The sequence below is a fragment of the Phycodurus eques genome, chromosome 15, assembly GCF_024500275.1.
Source record: "Phycodurus eques isolate BA_2022a chromosome 15, UOR_Pequ_1.1, whole genome shotgun sequence".
NCBI classification, from domain to species: domain Eukaryota; kingdom Metazoa; phylum Chordata; class Actinopteri; order Syngnathiformes; family Syngnathidae; genus Phycodurus; species Phycodurus eques.
This window is the reverse complement of record NC_084539.1, coordinates 8,595,257-8,609,380: the sequence shown is the minus strand read 5'-3', so window position 1 is coordinate 8,609,380 and position 14,124 is coordinate 8,595,257. Positions and strand designations below refer to the sequence as shown.

At 43.6% G+C, this 14,124-nt stretch overlaps 1 protein-coding gene across 1 annotated transcript; it reads right to left on the bottom strand.

Annotated features, from left to right (window-relative positions):
- Nucleotides 1-5,022: 5,022 nt before the first annotated feature.
- edf1 (endothelial differentiation-related factor 1) lies at nt 5,023-12,390 on the bottom strand. The gene is made up of 5 exons (XM_061699126.1): nt 12,176-12,390; nt 8,922-8,973; nt 8,679-8,839; nt 8,498-8,591; nt 5,023-5,510 (listed from the first exon to the last, which is right to left on the bottom strand). The coding sequence occupies exons 1-5, from the start codon at nt 12,251-12,253 to the stop codon at nt 5,449-5,451; spliced, it is 447 nt and encodes a 148-aa protein (XP_061555110.1). The 5' UTR covers nt 12,254-12,390; the 3' UTR covers nt 5,023-5,448.
- Between the last annotated feature and the right edge of the window lie 1,734 nt (nt 12,391-14,124).

Sequence of the window (14,124 nt, the reverse complement as noted above, 5' to 3'; positions counted from 1 at the left end):
CCTTTTCATCATTGCTAATAGAAATGGGTCAGAAAAAAAACACTTGGATATTTACCCCTCGTTTGCTTGCATTATTTAGACTTCATTAAAGCCATACATTATTATTTGGGGGTAATCCAAAAAGCTTTGTTATTCTTTTAATGAATTATTAAATGGAAATAACATTTGCTGTATTTGACTCCATATAAACAAACATACAGAAATTAATATAGAATAAAATAATAATGTTTCAGTAAATCAAATATAACAGTTATGTTCTAATAAATATATTCAAATATAATTAAAATAGCAATTTTAAAATAGATTAACATTTAAATGTAATAAATTGATTTGAAGAAAATGTATTTTGTAATATATTTTGATATAATTATTAATTCCAATTGCATTTTTCATAAAATGTAATACAAAACAAAAATATACATTTTAACAAGCGTATGTATAAATGTGGTTGGGAATCTCTGGCGTGAGGCCGATTTGATACATATCTAGATACACAGGTAGCGACTTGATTTTAAAAAAATGCTATCCCGAGGGGCGGAACGATTCGATTCAATATGGGAATGACACGATTTTATTCTAAAAAAATATATATATACACAAATTAATTTGAGGGCTAATTCATAGGGGGGGATCTAAAGCCAATGTCGACCCAATATGGACGTATGTTATAGTGCACGCGACTGGTTAAGACATCTGCCTCACAGTTCTAAGGACCCGGATGCAAATCTGTTTTTTTTTTTTCCTGGGCACACCAGTTTTCTCCCAAGAAATACTCTATATCAATTATGTACATATATTAATACATATTAAGTACTAGGTTAAAGACTAAATCTTCTGTAGGTGTGTACAGGGTGTACCCCTCCTTTCGCCCAGAGTCAGCTGGGATAGGCCAGCTACCCTAGTGAGGATGAGCAACACAGAGAACGGATGGTTTGATGATATAGTGCCATCTTCCGGCTAAACCATCTCAATTGCTGATGGCTGCTCTCAGGGAACTGAATCGATCGCAACTGGACTTTTTCTGTTTGTTTTCAAAGACCTTTCGCCTCTCATCCGAGCAGGCTTCATCAATTCAAACAGAATAGTCCAGTTGCGATCGATTCACTGCCTTAAGAATGAAATGACTTGGATGAATGAGAATATTCACAGGTGTCTAATTATTTCACTTTTTCAAGAATAAAAAAACAAAAACATGCATTTGTCACCAAATGTAAAGTTTTAGATGAAAAAAACAATTGAAAATTATTCAAAACCATCTTGGCATAAGACGTGGCTTGGATGGCAGCATCCATCCATCCATTTTCAACACCGCTTATGCTGGTTAGGGTCGCGGGGCGCTGGAGCCTATCCCAGCTGACTTCGGGCGAAAGGCGGATTACAGCCTGAACTGGTCGCCAGTCAGTCACAGGGTACATATAGGTACGGACAACCCCCTGGACAACACCCTCCTTGAGCCGTCACCTTATCGTGGTGGAGGGGTTTGTGTGTCCAAATGATCCTAGGAGCTAAGTTGTCTGGGGCTTTATGCCCCTGGCAGGGTCACCCATGGCAAACAGGTCCTAAGTGAGGGACCAGACAAAGCACGGCTCAAAGACCCCTTATGATGACGACAAAAAATGGACTCAGGTTTCCCTTGCCCGGACGCGGGTCACCGGGGTCCCCCTCTGGAGCCAGGCCTGGAGGTGGGGCTCGAAGGCAAGCGCCTGGTGGGCGGTCCTGCACCCATGGAGCCCGGCCGGGCACAGCCCGAAAAGGTAATGTGGGTCCCCCTTCCCATGGGCTCACCACCTGTGGGAGGGGGCATAGGGGTCAGGTGCAGAGAAAGCTGGGCGGTGGCCGAAGGCGATCCGATCCCCGGCTACAGAAGCTGGCTCTAGGGACTTGGAATGTCACCTCTCTGGCAGGGAAGGAGCCCGAGCTGGTGTGTGAGGTCGAGAAGTTCCAACTAGATATAGTCGGACTCGCCTCCACGTACAGCTTGGGCCCTAGTACCAGTGCTCTCGAGGGGGTTGGACTCTCTTCCACTCTGGAGTTGCCCACGGTGAGAGGTGCCGAGCAGGTGTGGGTATACATCTTGCCCCCCTGGCTCGGCACCTGTACGTTGGGGTTCACCCCGGTGGACGAGAGGGTAGCCTCCCTCCGCTTTCGGGTGGGGGGACGGGTCCTCACTGTTGTTTTTGCCTATGCACCAAACAGCAGTTCAGAATACCCACCCTTTTTGGAGTCCTTGGAGGGGGTGCTGGAGAGCGCTCCCGCTGGGGACTCCATCGTTCTACTGGGGGACTTCAATGCTCACGTGGGCAATGACAGTGAAACCTGAAAGGGCGTGATTGGGAGGAACGGCCCTCGGTCGCAGTTCGATGATCGACTTTGTGGTCGTGTCATTGGACTCGCGGCCGCATGTCTTGGACACTCGGGTGAAGAGAGGGGCAGACCTGTCAACTGACCACCACCTGGTGGTGAGTTGGCTCCGATGGTGGGGGAAGATGCCGGTCCGACCTGGCAGGCCCAAACGTATTGTGAGGGTCTGCTGGGAACGTCTGGAAGAATCCCTTGTGAGAAGGAGTTTCAACTCCCACATCCGACAGAACTTTGCTCATGATCCGGGGAAGGCAGGGGACATCGAGTCAGAGTGGACCATGTTCCGCGCCTCCATTGCTGAGGCGGCCGGCCGGAGCTGTGGCCGTAAGGTGGTCGGTGCCTGTCGTGGCGGCAATCCCCGAACCCATTGGTGGACACAAACGGTGAGGGATGCCGTCAAGATGAGGAAGGAGTCCTATCGGGCCTTTTTGGCCTGTGGGACTCCTGAGGCAGCTGATGGGTACCGGCTGGCCAAGCGGAATGCAGCTTTGGTGGTCACTGAAGCAAAAACTCTGGCATGGGAGGAGTTCGGGGAGACCATGGAGAAAGACTTCCGGACGGCTTTGAGGAAATTCTGGTCCACCATCCGGCATCTCAGGAGGGGGAAGGAGTGCACCATCAACACTGTGTATAGTGGGGATGGGGCGCTGCTTTCCTCGACTCGGGACGTTGTGAGCTGGTGGGGAGAATATTTCGAACACCTCCTCAATTCCACCGACACGCCTTCCCATGAGGGAGCAGAGTCTGGGTTCTCTGAGGCGGGTTCTCCTATCTCTGGGGTTGAGGTCACCGAGGTGGTTAAAAAGCTCCTCGGTGGCAAGGCCCCGGGGGTGGATGCGATTCGCCCAGAGTTCCTCAAGGCTCTGGATGTTGTAAGGCTGTTCTGGTTAACACGCGTCTGCAACATCACGTGGACATCGGGGACAGTGCCTCTGGATTGGCAGACTGGGGTGGTGGTGCCCCTTTTTAAGAAAGGGGACCGGAGGGTGTGTTCCAACTACAGGGGGATCACACTCCTCAGCCTCCCTGGTAAGGTCTATTCAGGGGTGCTGGAGAGGAGGGTCCGTCGGGAAGTCGAATCTCAGATTCAGGAGGAGCAGTGTGGTTTCGGCCTGGCCGTGGAACAGTGGACCAGCTCTACACTCTCAGTAGGGTCCTCGAGGGTGCATGGGAGTTTGCTCAACCAGTCTACGCGTTTTGTGGACTTGGAGAAGGCGTTCGACCGTGTCCCTCTGGCGGTACTGTGGGGGGTGCTTCGGGAGTATGGGGTACCGAACCCCCTGGTAAGGGCTGTTTGGTCCCTGTACGACCGGAGTCAGAGTTTGGTCCGCATATCCGGCAGTAAGTCGGACTCGTTCCCCGTGAAGGTTGGACTCCGTCAAGGCTCCCCTTTGTCACCGATTCTGTTCATAACTTCTATGGACAGAATTTCAAGGCACAGCTGAGGCGTAGAGAGGGTCCGGTTTGGTGGTATTGCAGCTCTGCTTTTTGCAGATGATGTGGTTCTGTTGGCTTCATCAAACCGTGACCACTAACTCTCACTGGAGCAGTTCGCAGCTGAGTGTGAAGCGGCTGGGATGAGAATCAGCACCTCCAAATCTGAGACCATCGTCTTCAGTTGGAAAACGGTGGAGTGCCCTCTCCAGGTCAGGGATGATATCCTGCCCCAAGTGGAGGAGTTCAAGTATCTTGGGGTCTTGTTCACGAGTGAGGGAAGAATGGAACGGGAGATCGACAGGCGGATCGGTGCAGCGTCTGCAATGATGCGGACTTTGTATCAATCCATTGTGGTAGAGGAGGAGCTAAGCCGAAAGGCGAAGCTCTCGATTTACCGGTCGATCTACGTTCCTACCCTCACCTACGGTCACAAGCTTTGGGTCCTGACCGAAAGAACAAGATCCTGGATACAAGCGGCCGAAATGAGTTTCCTCCGCAGGGCGTCCCGGCTCTCCCTTAGAGATAGGGTGAGAAGCTCGGTCATCCCGGAGGAGCTCACAGTAGAGTCGCTGCTCCTCCACATCGAGAGGAGCCAGATGAGGTGGCTGGGGCATTTGATTCGGACGCCTCCCTGGGGACGACCCAGGACACGCTGGAGAGACTACGTCCTTCGGCTGGCCTGGGAACGCCTCGGGATCCCCCCGGAAGAGCTGGATGAAGTGGCTTGGGAGAGGGAAGTCTGGGCGTCCCTGCTAAAGGTATTGCCCCCGTGACCCGACCTCGGATAAGCGGTAGAGAATGGATGGATGAATCTTGGCATAAAAAAATTAATTTTAATTTTTATAATAAAACTATAAAGCATGCATCTTCAATGTTTTTTTTTTTCCAACCATGCATTTCTTGATTTTCTTTTTTCAGATTGAATAAAATCAGTTTAAAGTATTTTAATTAAATGAATGCATGTTATATTTTTAGGTAAAAAAAAAGGCTTTATTATTCTTTTAAATGAAAATCAACTACTCATAAAATACCCATTGTCTCGCAATTTCACAACTTAAAAATATTAAAACTAACAGAGCTTTTTGTACAAAATAGAGTAAAAAAAAAAAAAATCATGGAAATGAGTATGGAGATAAAGTACACAATTTTCATTGGGCAGTGGTTCATTTCGACATGAAAGCACAGTGCTATTGAATAGATTGACATAAAAAGAAGACAACTTAGGAGTGTTGTCAAACTTTATTTGCAAAGAAAAATCATAGCATCAGAAAGGCTTCAACTGTTAAATGACATCCACGTAAACTGTCGCTGAGTGAGTGAAAAAAATGCAACGGTTGAGCACTTTTGGCCGTTAGAATGCTCGCCCCAAGGATGGCGACCAAGAGTATCATCATCATCTTCAAGCCGGAGAGGGTGGAAGCAAAAGAACCAAAAAGCAAAAGCTCTCACACGTTGTGTGACATCTCGTCTGATCTGGTTTTGTCCCGTGTGCAGCTTGCAATGCAGTGTCCAGGCAGGTCCTCGGGTGAGAACGCTGGACTCGTCAGCCCGGGGAGGAGGAGGAAAAAGGGCAGGGAGGGCAGTGAGGGAAGGTGAAGGGGAGGGTTGGGGAGGGGGGGGGATGGGGCGGCTGACTTCGAGGCTTTGTCTTCATTTTGTCTTGGATTTTGGCTCCAGGGGTTGACCAATGTCCTTCCCGCGCAGCTTCATGCCTGTCCCGCAAATCATACAAATAGCACACCTCACGCAACACTACCAACAAAATACTACTTTAAGTGTATTTATATATTCAAATTTACATTAATTAAAAACTAAACTGACCGTACCGTGTGTGTATGTAAACACACACACACACACAAACATATACATACACAGTGGTTACGGAAAGGTTTCAGACTCCCTTAAATGTTTCACTCTTTTTATATTGCAGCCATTTGCTAAATTCATTTAAGTTCCTCTTTTTCCTCAATGTACACACAGCACCCCATATTGACTGAAAAACACCCCCACAGCATGATGCTGCCACCACCATGCTTCATTGTTGGGACTGTAGTGGACAGGTGATGAGCAGTGCCTGGTTTTCTCCACACATGCCACTTAGAATTAATGCCAAAAAGTTCTCTCTTGGTCTCATCAGACCAGAGAATCTTTTTCTCACCAGCTCGGACACCTTCAGGTGTTCTTTAGCAAACTCCATGCGGGCTTTCGTGTGTCTTGCACTGAGGAGAGGCTTCCGTCGGGCCACTCTGCCACAAAGCCCCGACTGGTGGAGGGCTGCACTGATGGTTGAATTTCTAGAACTTTCTGCCATCTCCGACTGCATCACTGGAGCTTAGCCACAGTGATCTTTGGGTTCTTCTTTACCTCTCTCACCAAGGCTCTTCTCTTCCAAACTCCGACTGCAACGGACAAACAAAACTGCTGAAAGGATTGTCGGTACCCCCCTACCGAACCTTGAGGACTTGCACGCTGCCAGAACTAAGACAAGAGCGTGCAAAATGCTCTTGGACCCTCCACATCCCAGTCACCAGCAATTGCAGCTACTTCCCTCAGGTAGGCGCAACCGATCAATGCAAACTAGAACTAGCAGACATTCCAACAGCTCCTTCCTTCTTGCAATCAACTTCTTAAACACCTAACCTACAATTCCATTCCAACATGCTGGCAATTCTTGTTCTTTTCGTCTCGAGTTTGTTGTCACATTTCTGTCAGGCCAATTACATATTACGTGTGCACTCGCAGTAGTAGTCTCGCCACACTGCACTATTTGCATATCTGTTGTTGACCAATACTGGCCACTCATGCCAGAGTAGCATCTGCTCCATTTGCACACTGACTGAGGAGTATCTGCAACATTTGCACAATCAACATTGTCCCAGACTATCGTACTTCTCGCGTGAAGTCTCGGCGCCCTTTGCACAATGGTCATTGCACCGGACTATTGTAATATTAGTCATTCGAACTGCTCTTAAGTGCTAGAGGACAAAATATTTTTTATAATAAAATAAAATAAATTACCGGCATTACCAGATAACTAGCAACCATTTCTTGCTCAGTGACTGTTTTTCTCAATGTCTTTATGTCTCCAAAGTGTTCTCTGTCAATTGACGGTCTGTTGTCGTACTAGAGCGGCTCCAATTACCGGAGACAAATTCCTTGTGTGTTTTTGGACATACTTGGCAAATAAAGAGGATTCTGATTCTGATCGTTCAGTTTGGCCGCACGGCCAGTTCTCGGAAGGGTTCTGATTGTCCTAAACGTCTTCCATTTCAGGATTATGGAGGCCACTGTGCTCTTAGGAACCTTAAGTGCAGCAGAAATGTTTTTGTAACCATGCCCAGATCCCTGCCTTGCCACAATTCTGTCTCTGAGCTCTTCAGGCAGTTCCTTTGACCTCATGATTCTCATTTGCTCTGACATGCACTGTGAGCCGTAAGGTCTTATATAGACAGGGGAGTGGCTTTCCTAATCAAGTCCAATCAGTATAATCAAACCCGGCTGGACTCCAATGAAGGTGTAGAACCATTTTCAGGATGATCAGAAGAAATGGACAGCACCCAAGTTAAATATATGAGTGTCACAGCAAAGTCTGAATACTCATGGCTGTGTGATATTTCAGTTTTTCTTTGATAAATCTGCAAAAATTTCAACAATTAAGTTTTTTTTCTGTCAATATGGGGTGCTGTGTGTACATTGAGGAAACAAAATGAACTTTAATGACTAACAAATGGCTGCACTATAACACAAAAAGTGAAAAATTTAAGGGGGTCTGAAAACTTTCCGTACCCACTGTATACGAGTGTCACAACAAAGGGTCGGAATACTTATGGATGTGTGATATTTCAGTTTATCTTTTTTAATATGAAAAAAATTCAACAATTCGGGTTTTTTCTGTCAATACGGGGTGCTGTGTGTACAGGAGGGGAAAAATGAATTTAAATGATTTTAGCAAATGGCTGCAATATAACAGAGTGAAAATTTTAAGGGGGTCTGAATACTTTCCGTACCCACACCCACTATATATACAGCAGCTGAAATAAGTATTTAAGGTGTCACAATTTTTCTCAAAATATATTTCCAAGTGCTATTGACCTGACAATTTCACCAGATGTTGGGAACAACCCAAGTAATCCATATATACAAAGAAAGTAGAGCAAATAAGATCAGAAATTAAGTTGTGTTATAATGTGAAATGACACAGAGAAAGTATTGAACACGCCAACTGGTATGGTATTTCTGGACCTTGAGTTTCAGTTCTTTCCATAGATTTTGGGTTGTTCCCAACATCGGGTGAAATTTTCTGTTCAATAGCACCTTTACAAGTATATTTTGTGAAAAAAATTGTAACGTGTTAAATACGTATTTCAGCTGCTGTGTGTGTGTATATATCATTTTAAAATACAATACCAATATCCATACAGTACAAATACAAAATGCAACTGTTTAATATAAATGATTAAAAACTGAAGAAAATTGAAAAATGATAAAATGACATAAATCATTTGTATTTTGTATCATTTTTATGTTAAACAAAATACTATTTTTAGTATGTGTGTATTTTTAGTCATTCTTGTGGATGAATAATCTGTCTGCTGTATTTTCGCTCTCTATCTGATTTGGTAAAAATTCATGAACATGCTGAAACTAGTGATGGGCCTTTTTGAAACGGCGGCCCTTGGCAAAGACGAGCGGTTGTTACCGATGGCTCTCTCGATCTTGCCCATGACCTGGTTGCTGGGGATGGCTTTCCCGCACTCGTAGTCGGCGATGACTTGCGGCTTCTCGTTGATTTTCTTCAGGGACAAACGCACACAAACGTGTTCTTGTTACCAATTGAAGCTACTGTATGGCGCCGTATATGCGTTACGTTGCATCCTCACAGTGGCGAGGTCCTTTTGGGTGAGTCCGTTCTCCTGGCGACCCTTCTGGATGACCTTTCCCACCTCCAAGGAGACCCGGTCGTGGTGCAGCTCCTCAGTCTCGCGGTCCAATTTGGCTGTGTTCTTGCTGACCAGGTGTTGTTTGTTCTGCCCCGCAGCCCCTTTGAGTCAGAGCAAACGATGGCTACGGTTACCATGGCAACGCCTTAAGATCACGCTATTTTCATGTGCAAGTTCAGTTACATTTCTTGGTGGTCTCCACGTCCTCCCCTCGTCTCTGAGCTGAGGTGATCGCCTTCGGGTTGGGGTGGGGGGGTTGACGATCAGAAAATACAGCAACACATTGGAGTTCTATTTTTTTTTTTTTTTCATGATTATGTCATGTTCAATGAGTCAAAACGTCCTTTAGACTCAATACACACCTTGATAAGTAATCATTATCCAAGCAGGACAAATAAATACAGATGTACAAAAAACAATTTAAATGATTTTTTTCAATGCAATAAATAGATTACAAATTGAAATAAAAATAATCAACATTAATGAGTAATTTTAGAATTGTATTAAAATGGTGATAAAAACATATTTATATTGCTTATTTTTTCCACATGTACTTGAAAATGGTAATACCATAACTTTACAGTCACACAAAAAAGTAATGTGATGTTTTAAATAGTACAATTATTACAGAATTGTAACTTTGTTGATAGCAAATAACATAGGATAGTATTCATTTATACAAAAAAAATACAAAACAGTAATTCAAGTCAATAGAAAATAGCCTGCGATTGGCTGGCAACCAGTTCAGGGTACCCCGCCTCCTACCCGATGATAGCTGGGATAGGCTCCAGCACGCCCGCGACCCTTGTGAGGATAAGCGGCTCAGTAAATGGATGGATGGACAGAAAAAAACAGGAATAAAATGAAAAAAGTAATACAAAATGATGTAAAACTATTCAGTCCACTTCTTTAAAAATAGTAAGGAGACTTTCAAACCCCAATTCCAATGAAGTTGGGAGGGTGTGTTAAATGTAAATAAAAACAGAATACAATGATTTGCAAATACTCTTCAACGTTTATTCACTTGAATACATTACAAAGACATGGCATTTAATGTTCAAACTGATAAACTATGTTTTTTTGCTAATATTCGGTTGTTTCGAAATTGATGCCTGCAACACGTTCCAAAAAAGATGTGTTACATCATCTGTTCAAAGTCACAGATGAAGCGACAAACTCTGTCAAATGAAAAAGGTTTTCTAAAGTGTTCCTGAGCCCACGTGGCAATAGCCTTCACACAATGATGCCAGTTTTTAATGCAGTGCCACCAGAGGGATCGAAGGTCACGGACATTCAATGTTGGTTTTTGGCCTTGCAGCTTACATGCAGCGATTTCACCAGATTCTCTGAATGATTTTATACTATTAATCCTTGCAATTGTATGGTGAGAAATGTTCTTAACTGTTGGACTATTTGCTCAGTTGCTCACCAAGTCGTGAACCTTGCCCCATCCTTGCTTGTGAACAACTGAGCCTTTCGGGGAAGCTCTTTTTATACCCAATCATGACACTCACCTGTTTCCAAATAACCTGTTCACCTGTGGAATGTTCCAAACAGGTGTTTTTTGAGAATTCTTCAACTTTCCCAGTCTTCTGTTTCCCCTGTCCCAAATTTTTGGGGAACGTTTTGCAGGCATCAAACTCAAAATGGGAGAATTGTTGGGGGGGGGGACAAACAAAAAAACAAAACAAAAAACATTCATCAATTTGAACATTAAATAAGTTGTCTTTGTAGTATATTCAACTAAATATAGGTTGAAGAGAATTTGCATATCATTGTACAGTGGATCCTCGCCAGTCGCGGGGGATATGGACCGGCCGTGACCGCGAATAGCGAAAATCCGGATAATTGCCATTGTACTTGAAATTGCTTTTTTTTTTTTATAAAAACACAGCAAACTATGGCCAGGTTTTAACAGTGTTCAAGTAATCCACGAAGTCATAACTTTTGATGAAAAAATACCAAAACAGACAAGGGCGCATTAACCATTGGACAAATACAGACAGCTGCCTACATGTCCAAGGGCCTCCAAAAATCTCTTGAAAACCTGGTAATAAAGTTGTCTTCGCTTTAAAGGCATAATTATTGTTTTAGTCTGAAATGGAGTGCTTAAAAACACATCAACACTTAACCTCATTATGAACCCTCCTAGTGTCCCCCCTCCCTTCTCGTGCAATGGACTATTCCATTATACAGAGCATGAGCAGACTTGTTTCAAGAAGAGGGTAGCGAAATAAACTTATTTTGAGTAATGACAGTGGTGCGGGGAAGAGCAGGTGAGAGGAAACCAGCAGCTTTTTAAAAACTACCAAAGGTTTCAACCTTCTTCACAGTGACACCAAATGTGCCTCACTGACAACGGCATAAACCAGACGAGTAGTACCACTGTCAGTGCCAGCTGAGGATGATGGATGCAGTAGAGATTAAGTGAAGCTGAAGAGGCTGAAGAGGTGAGTATTCAAATGGTCAAAATAGTAAATAGTATAGTAATAGTATATCCAATGCAATAATGTTGATAACGTTCTTATCAATCTCATCATCCTTAAAATGATTCAATTCTTAGATAAGAATGATCAAACGGGATCTTGATCTAGCTCAGGAATAAGGAAAACGTTCCAAAATTCACACTTTTTCAACAAACAATTCAGCATTAATATTCTAAATATTTGCAGTCCACGGCTGACGGGGGTTGCCTTGAGCTCCCACATCACTAAATAAGCCCCTGGATATAGAACAAGAATACTTAAAGGACGATCCATCCATGCATTTCCATACGGCTTCTCCTCACTAGGGTCGCGGGCGTGCTGGAACCTTTCCCAGCTGTCTTCGGGCGAGAGGCGGGGCACACCCTCAACTGGTCGCCAGCCAATCGCAGGCCACATTTGGACAAGCAGTGGTGGCTATTGCTAACTAGCTTAAATCCGGTATTAAACTCACGAACAAGACTTTCAGGCGCTATCTTCTCCATACAGAAACACCAAACTCCTTTCTGCCATTCGTATATTCATTAAATACAAGTAAAATGAATGAGAAAACGTGGAAAAAAGTCATCGAGCATGATGTTTTTTTTTGCCATGCTAGTTCCTGTGGGCTTCTATGGAACTTTCTCGTCTGCGTTTGTTAGCAAATGTCGCCAAGCTTCAAAAGCGGCGTACCAAGTTGGACTGGCCCACCTTTCATGTCCAATTATTATTATGATTATTATTACACTCACACTTCACACAATCAAAACTGTCGATTATTTCCAACCGATTCATAAGACTATTTGTTATGATTGTGACATCCGACGAAGCACTAGCATTGCTAGCCTCGCGATTGACAACATTGTTACGGATGACCTAGGTTGATTTTATGGACTTTGTACATGATTTTATAGGGTCGATGTGAATGCTTGACCTAAAATACCCCCCAAAACAAGAGTGGAAATGAGGCGATACCTGCTTGGACTTGGCCTGAGCACCGGTCGGCCCCTTCTTCCTCAAAACAGTCACCGTGTCCCAGTCGCTTTCGGCCATTTTCTTCGCCACGTGTAATATTAAGGCTCAAAATATGAAAATTACTTGGAAAATTTCGACTTTTCGGTGCTATTTGTGTCCACACGCACACGTCGTCGTCGTCTTCTCCTTCTACAACTATCCCGCACCACGCGTTCTTAATAAAGCTTTATTGACATGACCAGACGAACAACATGACGTCAAGCATAGCCAGGATACTTGCAGACACGTCAGTGCTTCTGCCATATTGGATGTGGCAAGTCCATCCGTAAACCAGCCTTGTATAAAGTATTAGAATGGGTAAAAATACAACTATAGTATGTTAACAGTAAAAAAAACTTTGGCAGAACTTAAAGTAATCTTGTATAATATATCTTGAGTAAAATTCGAATTAGCATCTGACATTTGCTGTATTTATGTATCAACGGTAATTTTGTATGCTAAACATACTAAAGCTTTAGAACTGAAATTAAAAGTACACAAAAAGTGAGTGGCTAGAATTTTGATTATGTTTTTATTTACTTTTTGTTATTATTAAGTTTAGTTCAGTGGTGAAGCATAGAGATCTGCGTGGTGGCGAACAAGCTAAATTAGCCTGGCGACACTACCCATATAAAGACCTGATTACCTGCATCTTCTTTTCATGACCTCCCTCTATGCTACCCCTACCATTCAGTACATGAAGAACTATTGTTAGATTATTTTTCTCCACGGTTCACCAATTACTTCGATGAACAATTTCTTCAGATTGTTTTGTCCAATAACGAAGTTGGTCGGAAACGTTCTGGAGTAAAATTATACATTTTATTTAAGAAATGTGGTGGAGTAAAAGTGAGTTGCCAGAAAAATACATGATGAAGCAATGTAAAGATATGTGAAAACTCTACTAAAGCACAGTAACAGAGTATTTGTAATGTGTTACATTACAAAACTGCTGTAAACTAATGCAATAACTGTACATCAGTGGTACAGCACTGTTGCCCAAACCTTTTGCGACACCGACCAATTTTACATAAAGCGATATTTTGACGGACTAGCATAGAAACAAATGATAGAAAATGATTGAAAACACTACTCACAGTTGCGCTGGATGAGTGATTGTAATTAGTGGGAGCCCTGTGCTAATCTTCAACCAGCTGGTACCATCTTCAGAATCAGAATCATCTTTATTTGCCAATTATGTCCAAAAAACACACAAGGAATTTGTCTCCGGTAATTGGAGCCGCTCGAGTATGACAACAGATTGACAGAGAACAGTTTTGAGACATAGACATTGACAAAAAAAAAAAAAAGTCACTGCGCAATAAAGGTTTGCTAGTTATGTGGTAATGCCGGTACATTTTTATTATTTTTTCTTGGTGTAATGGGAGACAATGACACCTGAAGTGAGTGACTTAGGCCGCCATTGCTGAAAAATCCTGCTTCACAAAGATAGGATGTTGGAAATGGAAGCAAGGTATTCAGTGTTTTTTGGGCAGTTTTGGCACCACACATCACGTAGAGCAGGCTTGGCGTGTGAGAATCAACTGTAGCCATAAACCTGTATTTGCAGTGGGACTGCGGATATTGGCTCTCAGATACAGCACAGCTTTCTCTTTCTTGAAAGTTGGAGGCTCTATGTTTTCTGTCTCATCCTTTGGCCTTTTCCCCTTTCCAAAGAAGTTGTTTGTTTTTCTTTTTTTGGTTTCATTATACATTTTAGCTAGCTTGTGGGCTTACATCTACATCATGGTAAAATAATTAGAACCCTGCCCCTAAACTTGCCTAGCCTTAATGCCTTTCCACCTGCTCTACTGGACACATCAATATATCAACCTTCCTCCTAATGTCCTCTTCTCTTTTTGCCTAAGAACTCGCTTTCCACCTCTTTTTTTGTCTTCAACCCACAGTAG

Coding starts and splice junctions, on each gene's coding strand:
- edf1 (XM_061699126.1), bottom strand. CDS start 12,253: ATGGCCGAAAGCGACTGGGACACGGTGACTGTTTTGAGGAAGAAGGGG. Junction 8,974..12,175: donor CTCAGGCCAAGTCCAAGCAG/GTATCGCCTCAT, acceptor CCCAACCCGAAG/GCGATCACCTCAGCTCAGAG. Junction 5,511..8,497: donor CAAGATCGAGAGAGCCATCG/GTAACAACCGCT, acceptor TTTGCGGGACAG/GCATGAAGCTGCGCGGGAAG.